At 42.3% G+C, this 18,806-nt stretch overlaps 1 protein-coding gene and 1 long non-coding RNA gene across 2 annotated transcripts in view; one reads left to right on the plus strand and one right to left on the minus strand.

Moving 5' to 3' along the window:
* The first annotated feature begins 5,067 nt into the window (after positions 1-5,067).
* The window catches only part of LOC147015315 (uncharacterized), a 22,527-nt gene continuing 8,788 nt past the window's right edge, over positions 5,068-18,806 (plus strand). Inside the window, exons 1-4 of the mRNA XM_085849953.1 lie at positions 5,068-5,126; positions 8,588-8,632; positions 9,362-9,449; positions 15,836-15,988. Coding sequence (XP_085706079.1) covers positions 8,626-8,632; positions 9,362-9,449; positions 15,836-15,988 — 248 coding nt within the window. The 5' untranslated portion in view covers positions 5,068-5,126; positions 8,588-8,625. The remainder of the gene's footprint in view (positions 5,127-8,587; positions 8,633-9,361; positions 9,450-15,835; positions 15,989-18,806) is intronic.
* LOC147015316 (uncharacterized) overlaps positions 8,349-18,806 on the minus strand; it is a 69,577-nt gene continuing 59,119 nt past the window's right edge. Inside the window, exon 4 of the long non-coding RNA XR_015050283.1 lies at positions 8,349-8,590. This is a non-coding gene — a long non-coding RNA (uncharacterized LOC147015316). The remainder of the gene's footprint in view (positions 8,591-18,806) is intronic.

The raw sequence follows: 18,806 nt of genomic DNA on the forward strand, positions 1-18,806 counted from the left end.
AAAAAATATCCCCTCTGGTATCACCCCACCTGGTGCTTCACCCGGTTTAGAGGCATGGAGACGAAGGGAGTGATTCGCCATTAAAGATGGCCGAGTTGAAGAGCCTGTGTGTCTGCTGCCATTACTATACAACATATTGGAGACGAGGATATTGGATGAAAGGGGCGAGAACAGACCTCTAGTGGCTTGTGCATGTTGCTGCGTTTGAGCTTGGGGAGTAACTGCTGAAATCTATCTGTCCAGATTCCTGACATCTTTGTTTTTTGTTCCTTTGATATTTCTTTCCAAATTTTTTTTTTCATAATTCTCTTTATTCGTTCTAACTCTTGTTTTTTCTTCTCTTTAATCTTTTACTCTCTATTCCTCTCTTACATTATTAATCTCTCTAAAGAGACCTGAATTGTTGCAGAAATGTTTCTGCGAGGCACACATGGCTGCACCTGGATGGGTTTGAGGGTTGTGGAATGGCGGCTGAAACCCAAATCCGATCCAGGTTCCTCCTGATGACTCGATATTTGCTGTTTACTTGTTCAGGTTCCTTCTTGGTCTTCCATTTGATTACTTTGTTCTTACACCACCGGCTGAATTCCTACAAAGTCCGGGTGAGCCTTCAATACCATTCAAGTCCTTGATGCGTGTGTTCGAGAACTTGATGTTGGCGAGGCAGTAAATCGCGAGGCACTTTCGGATGCGAGGAAGCACGCATTGCTTGGAGATGAAGGACAGCATTTATTCTATACTCTCCCAGTTGCTGAGGACACTACGCTGCTGCTCTCTATGCTACAGTAACAATCTTTTTCATGCCAAAAGTGAACGTTGTTTTCGAACGATATCAGTTTCGGCAGTAGGCACAAAGGTCGGGTGAATGGACTGCTCAGTCTGTTGCTGCTTTACGTGAGGATTGTGGCTAATTACCCCCAAATGCCCTGCAAAAGGTGTAAATTGCAGTCAGTGTGGACAAACTGGACATTTTGCTGAAGTAGGTCACAGGAAAAGCACAAAGATTAAGTGTGTGAAGTTACTACTACATACCAGATGTGACTGTTTTAAGCATAAACACACAAGCCCCTGACCAAATTAGAGGGAACCTATTTTATGATGTTCGTCTTTGCACACCTGATGGGCAGGTGTCCTCAATTAAATTAATGGTGGACACAGGTTCAGTCATTTCAATACTTCCAGAGTCTACCAACCTGGAGCATTTCAAGAGTGTGCTTCTTACAGAACCAAAATTACACTTGGTGACTTTCCTGCAAAGATCGACCGCTGTGGTTGGTTGTCTTTATGCTCAGGTGACACACAAACATATTTCTGGGCTTGCTGAGTTTTTCATTGTGCCTTCTGGAACACCTATACTATACTTGTCATGGACCTTTTCACTGCTCTCAGACTGAATATTGTCAACGGATGTGTTGCTCCTGCATCGGATGTATGTGTCAACGGATGTGTTGCTCCTAAGTACCTCTGCTCATCAAATATCGGCTTATCGTAGTCGGTCGTAGATCCTAACTCCATTGAAACTTTAGGCTATGCAAAAGGATTTGTACACAGAGTAAGATAAGACCCGATGTGGTGCCAGTCCAGCAGAAGCTTCGCCGTTTACCTTTTTGCTCTCCGTGATACTGTCTCGCAAGAAGTGAAAACTCTTGAAGAAGCGGGTATCATCGAGAGAATTGACTCTTCCGAATGAGCTTCACCTATTATCGTTACGCATAAGAAAACAGGAGGTACACGACTGTGTGTGGATCCTCATGAACGCAATAAGGTGATCGTAATAGACAGTCACCCACTCCCACATATTGAGGAGGTATTCACAGAACTTCAGGGAATGAGAATGTTCTCTACTCTTGATCTTCAGAGTGCATACCATCAAGTGCCTTTGCATGAGGAAAGCAGAGACCTTACGGTTTTCATAACATACAAGGGACTTTTCCACTATTGCCATGTACCTTATGGTCTTCCCTCCGCCCCCAGGACATTCCAGCGAATGATGTCACAGATCTTATCTGGCCAGGAGAGCGTCCAGTATTACCCAGATGACATAATTGTGTATGCTTCATCTCCTGAGAAATACGTGGAATGTCTTCAAGCTGTTTTGAATCGTCTTGATCAAGCAGGCTTAAAACTGCATGATGACAAATGTCATTTCAGGAAAGCTGAACTTTCTTTTTTGGGTCATGTGATCTCAGAAAAGGGCATGAGCCCAAACACCAAACATGTGGTGGCAGTAACACAAGCACCACCCAAAAGATGCATCTGCTCTGCGCTCTTTTCTGGGTTTGACTTTGTGGTACTCCAAATTCATTCCAAATTATGCCACAGTCATGGAGCCACTTTGAGCCTCATTGCGCAAGGATGCTGACTTCTCCTGGACCGAGGCTTACCACACTCAATTTGAAAGGGTAAAAAAATTGATTGCCAACAGCCTTGAACTTCCTTTGTTTGACCCTACTCTGACCACCATTGTGACCACAGACGTGTCTGATTATGGACTTGGAACAGTGCTCACTCAACTTCATGAGGACTCTACAGAGGAAACAATGGCATTCACATCACGTACGCTCACATAATGTGAACGCAAGTCCTTTACAGTCGAGAAGGAAGCACTCACCTGCGTCTGGGTAACCGAGAAATGGCGTACTTACCTGTGGGGTCGGAAATTTTCCTGCGTACAGACCACAGTCCACTGACCACACGACTGTCTTCGAAAGATTTTGGCCGAGCTGGAATGAGAATTGCACGTTGGTCTGCACGCTTACTGTCATCTAACTATGAAATTGTGCACAAACCTGGCCATCAAAATGTGACTACAGACTGTTTATCGCGGTTACCACTCCCCATGACAGAGCCTTCCCACGAACCTGATGTAGAAATGGTGGCTTTGGTGCCCGGTGACTGCGCTGCTGTACCTGTGGAACATTTCAAGGAAACTTGCAATAGATGACCTATTCTACAGAAAGTGCGAGGATATGTCTCCAGAGGATGGCCTTGCAATGCGAAGGGCATTAACCCAAATGTACTTCCCTACTTTCACATTCAGAATGAACTGGCTGTACAGGAGGATTACCTGATTCGGGGCACTCACCGTGTGATAGTGCCGACAGAACTTCAACCCAAGTTAATCCAGCTTGCCCATGATACGCATCAAGGTATTGTAAGGACCAAACAAAGGCTGTGTGACCTCTACTGATGGCCAGGGATGGACTCCCAAGTGGAAGTTGTCATCAAGTCGTGCATTACTTGCCAAATGCATGATAAAACAGCTTCAACTCGGGTTCCACTTTTGAAACCAGTTCCGCTTCCTAATGCTGCTTGGGAAAAGCTTGCCATCGATGTAGTGGGACCACTTCATAACGGCCAAATGGACTGTCCCTATGCCATTACCTTCATTGATTACATCAGCAGATGGCCAGAAGTAGCCTTTATGTTTAGAAGTTTAAATTGTTGAACAAGAGAAGTTTAAACGATACACAGCCAAGCACCGTGGAGCAAAACCTTCCATTTTTCAATGTGATCCTTTCGTGCAAGTTCGGAAACCTCGACTTCACCAGAAAGGACAAACCAAGTTGAGCTAACCCCTCAAGATCATTGAACAGAGACGTCCTGCTACCTACAGACTCTCTGATGGGAAAGTGTGGAATACCACAAATGCAATTCAGGCCAAAAATGGACTTAATGCTGGAAGTACGACAGGTTTGGAGGATTATGGTGCAAATCACCCCGTCCAACAAATGCCTTCACAAGTGTCTGCCCCAGATGTTCGTCATGGGACCAGACATCATCGAGCTCCTGAATGGACCAAGGACTTTGTCATGTGACATGTTTACCTTCAATGACATATTTGTGGTCTTTGTTTTTTTTTTGCATTATTAGTTGTTGCTATCTTCACAAAAAAAGGAATATTTGATATTGGGAATTATCTGAATATTAAGGATTGCGTGATGGTACCGGAAACAAGGAGGCGAAACTGGTCATGACGAGTGAGAGGTATGGAGAAGGAAGGAGCGATTCGCCATGAAGGACTGTTGAGTGGAGGAGCATGTGTATCTGCTGCCATTACTTTCCAATAGTAAGTAGATGTGATCATGTGACCCCTTTATAAGGCATCTATTTATTATGTTTGCACAGGGTAGAGAGGGATAGGGAGGGAAGAAATTGGAAATGCCAACATTTGAGTAAAGAAACAGAATGGAAGAGGATAGGAATGGAGGTACCTTTTAATTGTGTATAAATGTATAGGTCGGGAGTAAATTGAGGAAAATAAGAGAATGTATGATGGTAGGAGAAGGAAAAGAGCTGAGCAGAGTTGAGGAAAGAAGGGGAGGAAGATTGGGAGGACATAGCTGTATGGAGATAGAATCGAAGGGAAGTAGCAGAGAAAGGAGAGAGAGGGTAAAGAACAATTCTTCCATGTCGGCGTACAAAATAAATAGATGACTCCAAAAGCGAAGGACAATACGGTAGCAGAATGTCCGAGTGGAGACAGAAGGGACGGGAATATTGGACGGGACATTAAGGGAACAAGGGAAGAGCCTTGTATGAGAGAAATCGTTGAGGACATGGAGTTCCCCATGTAGATGACCTTTATAATTTAATAGATGATGACGTCATTGGCATCCAGATTGGGAAAAATGGAGTGAAACAAGTTTGACATTTTTCCATCTCAATCCCACAACAAGTAAAATACGCAATTACACCAACGAACACTACAAATCTACAGCTACCTCCAACATAGACGTGCTCATACAATTGTTACAAGTGTCATTAGTAATGTATTCGAATTTGAAAGCCAATGTGGCACAAACTTAAAATGGAAGAAAGTTGCCTGACGACACATCAGGGTGGGTAAGAGTTTCGTAAACTTACTTCAACAGGTGAGGGAGGAACATGAAGCTCGTAAAGTGAAGGTGACCACCGTTCCCCTCCTGCAGGAGTGTATTGGAAACTTTTTTCGGAAAGTGTGAGAAACTGTGCATTGTTATGTGTATACTTCGCTGAGCAAATCATAATACGGTGCGGGTTTATAAGGTGGTGAAAATCAATCGAGTTTGGACTGCGTTAGTTGAAAACTAGTAAAATAAAGCTTTGTTGTAGCATTTGTCGAAGGTGGCTGAGTTTTCACATCGGCAAGTACTCCTTTTACTACTTTTCATGGATGGAATGTACATGATGTTGAATGAGGTTTGCTAACTGCAGGAAGAAGCTGACTTTCGGTTGGGATCTTTTGCTCCGATGAAGGGTGAACACCCGAAACGTCATGTTCTCCTTGTTTACCTACCTCGATCAACATCGTGTTTGTTTCATCCATTGTTCTGTATGTCCATCGACGCAGGTCGACACCAGCCTTCACCTGCAAGACTAGCTGTACATTGTTTATTGCTTTCATTTTCTTTCTTTCTGTTATATTGTCGTTCAGAGAATAGTTCACGTGGGAATATGTACTATATCATAACCATATCCTGATGCTGTGTGGACTGTGCTGTCTTGCTGACAGAGCAATAGTAGCTTGTACGTGTTGCTGTACTTGAGCATGTGGAGTAACTGCTGAAATCTATCTGTCCGGGTTCTTCCCGACATCTTTGTTCTTTGTTCCTTTCACATTTCTTTCTAATTTTTATTTTATTTTATTTTTTATTTTTTATAATTCTCTTCATTCATTCTAATTCTTGCTTTTTCTTCTCTTTCATCTCTCTATTTCTCTCTTTCATTATCCATCTCTCGAAGGAGAAGTTAATTATTGCAAAAAAAATTCTGTAAGGTTCACTTGGCTGTGCCTGGATGGGTTTGAGGGTTGCGGAGTAACGGCTGAAACCCGAATCCTATCCAGGTTCCTGCTGATGACTCCAGCTTTGCTCTATATTTATTTGGGTCCCTTCTTGGTCTTCCGTTTCATTGGAGACCCAGACTCTTGACAGAACTCCAGGACTGCTCACGACAAGTCGCAAAGCATTTCAACGCCAGAACAAATCCTGGAAATATCACCACTCCACCACAAGATCCTCGACTGAAAGTGGAGGAATTTGTTTGTGAGACATTGAGGCATCTTCGACTTCACCCAATGACCGGAGCAGACAGACGCTTCCTCCAGCTTAACGTCCTTCTGATGGACGGCGCACACACCGATGTCTCGTCTTGCATGCAGAACACAAGGGTAACAGTTTAGAGCTGGATCAACATTTAAACCCAGGCTACACAGCTGACAGGTGAGTGTCTGTACCTCTGTCATGCCACCACTGGGTATATACCATATATACATTTAGTGCATTTATTCCACATTTTGAACGTATGCACTTGTTAAGGATTTCTCCTGGTGTGTATGGTTGGAAATATACCTGCATAGTGTAAACACAATGTTCTCACATTGAGTGGCCTCTCCTCTATATGGAATAACAATCTGATTAAAAGGAACAGCATATATACTGGAATAAACAAGTCCAAAACCAAACGTTTGAGCAACCATACATAAAATAAACTGAATGAAATTAAAATATATACACTACCGGTCGAAAGTTTTAGAACACCCCCATTTCTCCAGTTTTTACTGAAATTTAAGCAGTTTAATGTTTCAATGTATTCTGATATTAAAGCAGAGAACAAATAAACAATTGCAGATAAAAAAAAATGAATCATGGAATCGTTTTGTTGAACAAAATGTAATCTAAAATTTTGACTCATCAAAGTAGCCACCTTTTGCAGATATAACAGCCAAACATTCTCGTGGCATTCTTTCAACAATGGAAATCAAATATTGTTCGGAAAGTTCTTCCCAACACTGTTGCAGAAGTTCCCACAAATGTGTTGCACTTGTAGGTTGCTTTGCTTTCACCCTTCTGTCGATTTCATCCCAAGCCAGCTCAATGGGGTTTAAGCGCTGGCCATTCCATGATTTGAAGCCTACCGTCTTGTTACTTTCTTCTAAAGTAGTTCTGACATAGCCTGGAGGTATGTTTTGGGTCGTTATCTTGCTGCAGGATGAACCCCTGACCAACTAGGCGTAGACCAGAGGGTATTGCATGGTGCTGCAAAATGCTGTGGTCGCCCTTTTGGTTCAGGGTGCCAGTCACTCTGTGCAAGTCGCCGACTCTGGATCCAGCAAAAGAGCCCCAGATCATCACGTTTCCTCCTCCATGTTTGATAGTTGGTGTCACACACTGAGGAACCATCCTTTCGCCTACTCGACGGCGTACAAAAACCCTGTGTGATGAACCGAAGATTTCAAATTTTGATTCATCGGTCCATAAGACCTTCTTACAGTTTTCAGTAGTTCACTGGCAGTGCTTCATGGCCCAGTCAAGCCACTTTTTCTTATTTTGCCATCTTAGCAATGGCTTTCTTACTGCCACTCGACCTGTCAAACCTGCAGCTCGAAGTCTTATCTTCACAGTTGAAACTGAGACTTCCTTACATCGACCAGTGTTAAGTTGTGCTTGAAGCTGCTGTCCTGTGAGCCGCCTATCATGCAAGCTGTTGACTAAGAAACTTGTCTTGTGATTATGTTGTGGCTTTGGGTCTGTCAGACCTCTTCCTGTCAGAGTTTCCTCCAGTTTCCAAGCGCCTTTTGATAATGTAGGAAACTGTACTCACTGACACCTTGGCTTCTTTGCAATTTCTCTTTGTTAACTGTCTTTTTCTCACCATTATGATAGCAACATACTACTTCCTGCAGTGCAATATTGTCCAAATAATGCTTCAGAGAGTGTAGCAACACAGTCTGTTCCAACACTGCTTTTATCCAGACAGAGGGTTTGTAACAAATCAACAAAAGTTGGGACACCTGTAGGAATTGTTTGCATCAACTTTCAAGGCTTAATTTACTTCCATTGCTGCAGAACAGCTGCAGTTGCTGACCCATTACTTGTTCCCTGAAAAGGGCCTATTTTAACAACTCTGAAATTTACATTCTTTTTCAGTTTTTGGTGACAAACTTTTTTTTTTAACCTCTGGCAATGTACTGCTTAGCTTTGTACCATTTCAGGTTATACACTGGACTTGAACTGCTTAAATTTCAATAAAAACTGAAAAATGGGGGTGTTCTAAAACTTTTGACTGGGAGTGTATATATATGTGTATATATATATATATATATATATATATATATATATATATATATATATATATATATATATATATATATATATATATATATAATTAATCATGCATTTATAGTGAGAAGTGGAATAAGGTTCTTAATCCACTTGATGAGCTTGTATCGTGAATGGTGTCAATTGCCATGTCGAGTCAAACGTTCTGTTCAGATATTTTCCTCCATTCACACTTGTTATTTATATAATTTGGTCAAATTAAGTTTAACCACCCCTCACCCTCCCCCCCCCCCACCATCCCTAACCCTAACCCTAACCTTGCAAAGTTCATCGCATTTGCTAACTGTTTCGTTTGTTGTAAATACCATGGTGTGAAGGAAACAGTAGAGGGCTTGTCACAGCTTCCCATCACATCCCCTTGCTTTCTTTTCTGCTGTGTCTTGTCCCGGAGAACGACATTCCCACATATGGAATGTCGTGACACGTTTCCTGCTTTTTCAGGAAATTCTGAAAATATTTGTGGTCGGTGCTGTGTGGCCCCGTAGCTCCTGAAGGGGTTGACGAGGGAAGAGTGAAAAGCAACATGTCAGGTATGTGAACCAAACCGTTACACCTTTTGCTGTTGTGTTTTAATCTGAATGTGCAGAAAGTTTTGCAAAAGGACGAAAAAACCATCAGAAATAGCTGTGGCTCTGTTCAGGCCACCACCGATAGTACTAGCAATTCACACAACATGGAACAGCAAACTATTTGCTCTTTACATTCATTATTATTACCTTTGCAACCGAAGGTGAAGGATGTTATGTTTTCACCCCTTTGTGTCTGTTTGTTTGTTTATCTGTGTACAAGATATCTCAAAAAGTTTTGCTCAGATCCGGATGAAATTTTGTGGACTGGTTCGGTGTGTAACAAGGACGAACTGATTAGATTTTGATGACGATCTGGATGCGGATCCGGCTATACTATAATTTTAAAAAGTGATTCTTCACCATTGAGAGATTGGGCCAAAAACGATATAGTGCTGTATAGCAAGATATTTCAAAAATGTGTTGGGCCCGATATGTTCTCATGGATCAGGCATTACGTGACAGTGAAGAAGCGCTCTACCGAGTTATTCAAATGTGGTGTATCCGTATAACTTGGTTATAGCATATTGCTGAGACATGTTGCCCCATGACGTTTCCAATCGATGGGATTAAAAAGGTGAGAATGGCACACTCTTTCACGAGCTGGGGATTACGAATGTGAGAATGATCCCGGGATAATACGGTCGCACGGTACTTGTATTGTTGGACGATGTATGCCATGTTCATTTGCAGCACAATGGGCCAGTACCTCTTGTGCAGATTCCCACTTCTGTATGAACGGCGATTGCTTCGTGCTGCCAGAAGGAACGTTCCGTTGCAAGTAAGAGGAGACGCACGATGCACTGCACTTTAGCTTTGTACCTTACGGAGCAAAATGGCTACCAACCAATTTCAGTTCCAGTCTTGCTTTCATATAATTACAATTACAACTACAACGATGCTCAGTAGAGCTCATACCTCCGCCAGGCTGAACAGTTTACGTTTTGTATCCCATTAATAGGTTGGATCTGGATCCGGACCTGAACCAAAATCTAATCGGCTTGTTTTTTCACCGAGCCAACTCATCCACCTAGTTTTGTAATTAGTCATCCACAACTTTTTGAAATATCATGCCACATATCGTTTTTGGCCCAATCTCTCAATGGTGAAAAATCACTTGAAAAATTCTCATATCCGGATCGGGATCTTCACCAAAATTTAATAATTTAGTCCTCATCACACACCCAACCTCTCCACCAAATTTCATTTGAATCCATCTCCAACTTTTTGAGAGATCCTGTTAACAGAAAAACAAACAGACAGACGAGACGGGGTGAAAACAAAACCTCTGTCCAACTTCAGTGGCGGAGGTAATGAGGTCAATAGGTCATATCGTATAGTCTAGAGTGAGTCTTTTTGTTCTGATCTGAGTACTTCCTTCATGATGATTTGAATCTCATACATTGAGTTGATTTTTTTTCTCCTAATACAGCAATAACCTTATTTGTGGAAAAAGATGCTCATCTGTCCTTGTGTGTCTTTCATCTGATAGATACGGTAGTATTAATGAGCCTTTGGCCCTGCAAATAATCCTACCAATAATGACTGTTGCAATTGTTTCAAAGTAATGGGAAGGTAGGAAAAAGGTTTATGCAGGAGAAAAAAGAGGGAAGCAGGTAAGGAGGGGATGATACGAAGAGCATAGCAACAAGAACAGGTGAATTGGCCCATTACACTCATGTTGTGATCACTTTCCATGCATTTTCTCTTTGCTTAAGGAAACATTTATAAATTAGAAACACTCTGCAGAGTGTATACCTCTGCCAGGCTGAAGAGTTTACATTTTGTAGCCCACCGATAGGCCAGATCTGCGTCCGTACCTTAATCAAAACCGAATCCGCTTGTCCGTATTGCCAACCCAACTCATCGGCTGAATCTGTCCACAACGTTTTAAGATATCGTGCTATATATTATTTTTGGCCCCATCTCTCAATGGTGAAGTCACTTAAAAATTCGAGTATCCAGATCCGGATCTTCACCAAAATCGAATCAATTTGGACTTGGCACACATTCAGCCTGACCACGAAGTTTCGTCCGAATCCGTGCATAATTTTTTGATATCTATTAATTCAACCAATTCAGGGATTGCAATGGTATCTATACAGGTCAGAAGGGAGCATACAAGTACATTGGTCTGTAAAAGTATTCACCACCCCCCCCCCTCCAAAGATTTCACATTTTGATGCCACCTGAGCTTATTTCATGATGCTTTCAAATCAAAATTAATATATAGAGTCTTCACAAAGTACTCCAAAGTGATGAAGCTAAAGCAAACAGGACCACTGGACTTGTAGCTTATCTGAGCACTGGCCTATTGTTATCACCCAAATTGGGTAACATTCTCACTGGTGCATCTGGAGAGGAAGGCTTTTGAAGGAATTTACACAATTTTTCCCAAAAATTAACCAAGTCGGCCATTTTGACACACTTATAGTCATGTGATCAGCATGACCTCCACAATTTAACATCCCTTCCCTGGCCTAATGTTTTAACCCAAATTTGGTAACATTCTGACTGGTGGGTCGAGAGAAGATTTTGGAAGGAATTTGTATGACCGCCATTTTGACACACTTCCGGTCACGTGATCAGCATGGCCTCCGCAATTTAACATCAGGACCATATCCTAATGTTGTAACCCAAATTTGGTAGCATTCTGACTCGTGGGTCTGGAGAAGAAGATTTTTGAAGAAATTTACTAAGTCGGCCATTTTGACCTCCTTAAAGTCATATGACTGGAATGAGTTTTGCAAACAACGCAGAAGCCACACTGGAGTGGCTGCATAAGAAGAAAATAATAGTTCTTGATTGGCCCAGTCAAAGTCTTGACTTGACCCCAATTGAACATTTATGGCGAGACTTGAAGATTACAGTCCATCGACGATCCCCGTCAAACTCGGCAGAACTAGAGAAATTTTCAAGTGAAGAATGGGCAAAGATTTCACCATCTCACTGTGCAAAGCTGGTAGAGACCCACCCAAAAATACTCATAGCAGTCATTGCTGTAAAAGGTGTTTCCACCAAGTACTGACTGAAGGGGCTGAATACTTTTACAACCAGTGAATTTTGATTTGTACACGATTTTTCCTGGTATTCCTGACATGTGACCTTCAACTATAACAGAGTTTAGTTTCATCTCCTCGGTTATGAATAAAAAAGTTCATTTGGAAAAATTGTTTCTACGTCATTCTGAGCGAATCGTTCACTCACTGCAGACGCTTTTGCCACGCCACGTTATTCAGTGAGTCATTTGTGCTCCATCATTCAGAGGGAGTGGTTCATGCCGTGTCATACAGAGGGAGTGGTTCATGCCCCATCACTCAGAGTGAGTGGTTCGTGCTCCGTCATTCTGAGCGAGTCATTCATGCTCCGTCATTCTGAGCGAGTGGTTCGTGCTCCATAATTCTGAGCGAGTCATTCGTGATGAGCACGATCCCAATTGCATGAAAACTTCCAAGGTGCGTTGGGAGATGGAGAATGTCCTGAAATGTTACAAGGTCTCCAAACAGAAAATTAAGGCAGCCACTCAAGTCTCCCTTATAAAATTATTGAAAAAAATCCCAAGTGAATCGGCTTCCATTTAATCTTCTGAGCCATCAACCTCAACTGCACAGCCTGCCATACCTGAATATGCCTGCCACAAGCAGCATGTATTGTATTCAACCCCAATCATATCAACACTTATTAAAAAGTGATTAATTGTAATGTTTTTATTTGTTTTATGTTTTATTTACGCATTGTTTGCTGCTTTTTTGCCCCTCCTTGCTCCCTCCTGCTTAATCGCCCCCCACCCCTTCTCACTCCCGCTGCTGCATCGCTCCCCCACGCTGACTCACTCCCTCGCTCCCCCACCCCTCCTCACTCCCCCTGCTTCGTCGCTCCCCCCCCCCGCCTCGGTCATCCAACCTCCCAACAAACTCCACCCCTCTCTCTCTCCCACCTCTGTTTCTCCCCACCCCCACCCTTAGTATACCTGTCGTATGGACGGTGGTTATGTCTGGTCAGACCCTCCCCTCACACTGCCTTAACTTGCCATCCCTCATGCTGCCTTCACTTGCCGCACCCCTCGTCGCTCCCACCTCCTTCTTCGCTTTCCCAACCTGCCTTGATATTCCTCCTTGCTCTCCCCTCCCTTCTCTCTCCCTCCTCTCCTTCTTATCCCCCTCCCCCTGCCCACCCCTTAATATTCCAATCAGCAAAGTGATGGGTTGTATTTGCTAATACCTATACTAATATGTGTGTGTGTATGTATTCATAAAGCATGACATATTCTCTCTGCTAACTTCCCTACCCCTGCCCCTCTTTCGCTCTCTCTCTCTCTCTTTGTGCCATCCTCCCCCCCCCCACCCCTTCTGAATACAGTGCAGCAGCATCTCTCCATCTCTCTCTCTATATCTCTCTCTCTCTCTCTCTCTCTCTCTCTCTCTCTCTCTCTCTCTCTCTCTCTCTCTCTCTCTCTCTCTCTCTCTCTCTCTCTCTCTCTCTCTCTCTCTCTCTCTCTCTCTCTCTCTCTCTCTCTCTCTCTCTCTCTCTCTCTCTCTCTCTCTCTCTCTCTCTCTCTCTCTCTCTCTCTCTCTCTCTCTCTCTCTCTCTCTCTCTGGATGGTGGTTACATTTGGGCAGTGTTTGTCTCCGGACTGCGTATCTCCGTACATGTCCGAGCAGTGTTTGTCTCTGGACAGCATTTATAGTACGACCGGTAGAAAATTGATTTCAGACATTATTTTCTTTTTAATCTTCACTGTTATTCTATGCAAAATCATTTTGATGAGACAGTATGAATGGTAATTAATGCTCCACCGCACGTCTGCCTTCCCTTCCTCTCACCTCTCGCTGCCTTCCCTTACCCCCCCCACTCACGCCCCCCCCTCTCTCTCTCCACCACCTCCCTCCCTCTCCCCCTTCTTTTTCTCCCCCCTCTCAGTTTTCCCGTCAGCGAAGCGACAGGTGGTATTTGATCGTTCAGAATAAATTTAAACATGCCATTATTGGGAGGGGTGAATACTTTTGCAAGCCACTGTAAATGAGATATCCTGCCAATCCCGAGACAAGTTCATTAATCTGTAACAATGAGGTTAAGTGATTACATTAATCAGAGAAGGAATAAATGGTGCCAAATCCAACAGCACAGAAATAACGAATGCACCACGAGTAACCTCAGTCGGAATGAGCATCATCAAGCACAATAGGGAACCAACAGTCTAACTCGAGCCCATAGTTTGGGTTAAGGGTTGAACAAGGAAAGGAAACTTCGACACTGAAATGTGTGATTTCGACAATCCCTTGTTTAGTCATGTTTCAATGATGCCCGAAGTCACATATCGATTTGTACAATGTCTTCCAAGGCCAAGAGTCATATTTGTTGCAGGGAAATAGAATAGACAAAGTGTGTTGGAAAGTGTGTGGGTTTATTCGACAGATTCACAACTTTGTTGGGCTTTGAGAGTAATGATTCGTTCAATTGACATTTGCGAGACTTTTGTTATGATTTGTTGATTGTAAGCAGGAAAGACGATTCACATCATTGGGAGGAAAATGAAAAGGTACTTCGTGGCACATTCCAACATCTTCACCCATCTCCAAAGGATCATTGTAAAGGAATGAATAGAAACTGTTTGATGTTTAGTGCTTGGTATAACCTACCCAGCTGGCTCCTAAAATGTGGGCTTAACGTTGTCTTCAGTGATATTGCTGCTGTTACTGTGAAGACTGTGAGGCATATAATCTTCCACCTTCACATTGGGTGATTGATCTCTGTCAATAGTGGGTGCTTGGAAGCCACATTTCTCCTGCCTCTGTTAAATCCAACATACAGCTTGAGAAAGAGTAATTTTAAAGATGAATGTGTGTCGAGATCAGGGTCTGCAATCAAGCAATGACTACACCAATCGTCGTAGAGAAGAGGTTTAATGCGCATCAAAAGTGTATACACGAGAGTAGAAAGGCACAGAATACCTACAGTATACCAGCCCAGTCAAAACTCTGGCCCGCAAGCAGTTTGGTTTACTTTATATATATATTTTTCCTGCTCATCTGGTTTCTTTGAAAGTATCAACACCCCAGCAAATATTCTCTCCTGGCCTGACAAAGCCTTTATCTTTTCACAAGCAAGAAGATCTGTTATTGATCAGGCAGATCTTTATCACAATATATATTATCGTCTCATTCTGCTACAAGATGTTCCCCTTTGAACTATACCAAAACAGTGCTGATTTATAATTGGACTTCTCTGAGCCCGAGGCTCAAAGAATGTTGTTACAAGGGCCAACAAGAAAGCCAGATGTTCAGCTGCACGACAAAGAGACAGAGACAGAGACAGAGAAAGAGACACAGACAGAGAGAGAGTGAGAGAACACAGACAGAGAGAGAGTGAGAGTGAGAGTGAGAGTGAGAGTGAGAGTGAGAGTGAGAGTGAGAGTGAGAGTGAGAGTGAGAGTGAGAGTGAGAGTGAGAGTGAGAGTGAGAGTGAGAGTGAGAGTGAGAGTGAGAGTGAGAGTGAGAGTGAGTGAGAGTGAGAGTGAGAGTGAGAGTGAGAGTGAGAGTGAGAGTGAGAGTGATATAGAGATAGATAGATAGATATAGCCGACTGGCTTTGATTACCAACAGTCAAAAATGGTAGCTTACTGAGAGCATTTTAAATGCTTTGGCTTCCTCAATTAAATGCTACATTCAATTTTAAGAAAAGGTAATCCTGTTAATTTGGCTGCTTTCATCTTGGGAGCTGTTCAACAGCTCCACATGTGTAACCTGAAATACTTCTAAGAAAGGAAAACAAGGAATTTCTTACAAAGAAGTTGAGAGACATGAGGCTCACAGATAGGACATTCAGCTTAACGTCCATTGAAGGGATGGTGCACTTTGTGATGCAATGTCCTACCTGCGAAACTCCAAAGCAACAGTTTTATAGTCGGACCTAAAAGCAAATTCAGATTACACAGCTCAAAGGTAAGTGTGCTACTTCAAGGAGCATTCTACGAAATGTGAAATGTGAGTGGACGAACCACTCATATTTTAATCCGGGAGTCATGGCTCATTTAAAGAGGAGAATGGGGATACCACCAATAGTTGTCTCACTTAATATTGACCAGTTGCTAACTGTTTTATAACCGAGCCTGTTCGTGTCTCAAAGCAAATACATTTCTGCTGATCCCTATTTGTTTCTGCCTGATAGATGCAGGGATGGATTTGAAGGTGACCGTTGCCAGACAATGGAACTTCACATCACGAACACAACAGTAAGCCAACCTGGAGTACTGGCTGCCCTTCTTATTGCTGCCCTCATCCTCACTCTTGGTTTTCTGCTTTGTGCCTATAACTGTTGCAGGTATTCCAATGATATCCATTACACAACTTGATATGTTTTCCTTTTTGCTGCATAACTAATTGTGAAAATGGAGCTTGGGACTAAAATTTCACTGCAGGTTTACTGCTCACTCGTTTACGATGACCAACTTCATGATGCTGTGACCCCAGATTTAAATTACAATTTGTCCTTGAAAAGCAGTTTATATTTTAAAAACAAGAGTTCAAAAACCTTCATCTTATCTCAGTGGTATGGTGCCACATATTTTTCATTAAAAAAAAAAAAACAATCAAGGCAAAGCATCTTTTGTCTGCTCCTGTCTGCCAAGAAAAAAGCTATTTCTGTTGCCCTTTAATCATCGTGAAAACTTTGCTACGTTTACCTTTTCATTTCTTCCACTTTCACGTACGAGCAGGCCACAAGGCCAACACCAATATCACGAGCCACTTTCATGATATGTTTTCTAGCCTGCACACAAGCCACGGGTGAAAATATGGCTTCTCGTGAGAAGCCTTCAAGAAATGCTTCTTCATATTATAACTCGCGTTCACAAAGTGAAAATAGTACAACACTAGAAGGGCACTTGGTAGAGCGCATACCTCTGCCATGAAATGTCTGATCAAGGAAAACATATCGGGCCCAATACATTTTTGAAATATCATGCAGTATATCGTTTTGGTTCCATCTCTCAATGATTAAATCACTTTAAAAATTAAATCATTTTCGTATGCAGATCTGGATTCAAATCTTCACCAAAATTGAATCAATTCGTCCTTGTCACATCCTCAACTTGTACACCAACTTTTGTCTGATTCCGTACGTAACTTTTTGAGATATGTTGCACACAGGCAAGCAAGCAAGCAAAAAACAGACGTCGTACAGAGCACGATACTTGCAAAGTCCATCCTTCTCTCTAAAGGTTGCCATTGATACACTAAATTGTCCAATTCATTAATATTAAAAGTGACAATCTTAATGCTCAGGTCAATCGGAAAAAAATTGATTATTTTTCAGATTCAAATGAATGATTTTAGAAGTTTGACCTTGAGTTGACCTTTGGCCTCAAAAATAGTTGCTTTCCCAATTCAGTTATGGACTATGCAAATCCTGTTCAACTTTCAAGTTAATAAGATGCAAATTGACAATTTTTCAGATAAAAATAGATAATTTTAGAAGTTTGACCTCTTGAGTTGACTTTTGTCCTTCTGACCTCAAAAATAGTTGGTTTCCCAATCCAGTGACGCAATGTGCCAATCTTGTTCAAATTTCAAGTCAATCGGAGGAAAAATGACAATTTTAGAAACTCGACCTCAAGATGACCTTTGACCTTTGACCTCAAAATCAATAGGCTTCTCAGTTGAGACTACTTCTGCAACTTGGTAAAGTTTCATGACAATCGGTTTCGAATTGTGACCTTTCAGAGATAGACAGACAAACAGACAAACAGACAGACAAACAGAATAACAAATGAAACTTGAAAATACCAATAGACTTGAAAAATCTTCGATTTTGCAAGTCACAAACAGTCAGAAAGGGGTGAAAACACGACCTCCTTCACATCCGGTGGCGGAGGTAATAAATATATCGGAACAAAAGGTGTTCAAAACAAAGGCAAATTTTTTAATGAATATAAATAAACCGATACAAAACAATCTGGTTCATGCCTTGTGAACTTTGGGTAAATGAGCAATGATTTGTTATTCAGAGGATTCTCTCAGCCCTTGATTGCAGTGCGATGGCAGAAAGTTGTGCCGATGGCTACAATAACCAAAAGGAGGATAAAGTCAGTCTTCAATTACATGTGGATATTGAGTGCATAAATGTACAGAGATGAGAAGCCACCACAAATTCTGAAAGCACCAGAAGTGAAATGACTTTTATCCATTTTTAGCCCCACCACCGAAGGTGGACTGAGGTTGTTTTCACCCCTGTCTGTCTGTCTGTCTGTCTGTCTGTGAGCACAGGATAACTCAAAAGCTTATGGATGGTTTCAGACGAAATTTGGTGGAGAAGTTGGGTGTGTGATAAGGACCAATTTATTTGATTTGGGAGAAGACCCAGATCCGGATCAAGATACGAGAACGTTTCAAGTGATTCTTCACTACTGAGGGATGGGGCCAAAATCGATATGTAGCACGATATCTCAAGAACTTGGTGGATGAGTTGGGTCGGTGACAAGAATAAACTGTTTGGATTTTGGTTAAGGTACAGATGCAGATTCGGCCCATCAATGGAAGGTATGCAGCGTGGCGGAGGTATGCGCTCTATCGGGTGCCATTCTTGTATTGTTCATTGGCTTCGGGTTGTGCCTTCCTTGTCTATCTCCCGCATCATGCATCAGGATTGGTCTACCTCGATGTCTTGTTTTGTCATTGCATACGTTGGCACAATAAGCAATCCAAGACAATACTCCCTCTCCACCCATTAATATCATGTAGAGTACTGTCTTCTATCTATTGTTTCTCCCTTAATGGCTTCCACCCTTTGTTTTACCTATTTCTAACATTGTGGTATTTATTTGAGAACTCGTCTGATTGCAGCCATTTGGACTATCCTGCAATCATTTCCCATGCCATGTGTCGTTGTTAATTTCTCATTTTCTCTTTCCCCTCAACCATGCTCTCTATCCTTATAATCTAGACTTTCACAAAAAGCCATCTTCCTTCCTCTTTCATTTTTCCATCCATGCTGCCACTCACTAGCCCGTACCCTCCTGGTCTCTCGCCACTCCAGATCACATGATTTCAACCTCGCAACACTTTTTATCACCCCAAAGTCCAAATTTGCAACCTTCTTCACTCCTTTGTTCCTCTTCTGTATTGTTTGTGGAACCATCTCC

Source organism: Eptatretus burgeri, chromosome 12 (genome assembly GCF_056783735.1).
Source record: "Eptatretus burgeri isolate ZD-2024b chromosome 12, Ebu_testis_v1, whole genome shotgun sequence".
Classification (NCBI taxonomy): Eukaryota; Metazoa; Chordata; class Myxini; order Myxiniformes; family Myxinidae; genus Eptatretus; species Eptatretus burgeri.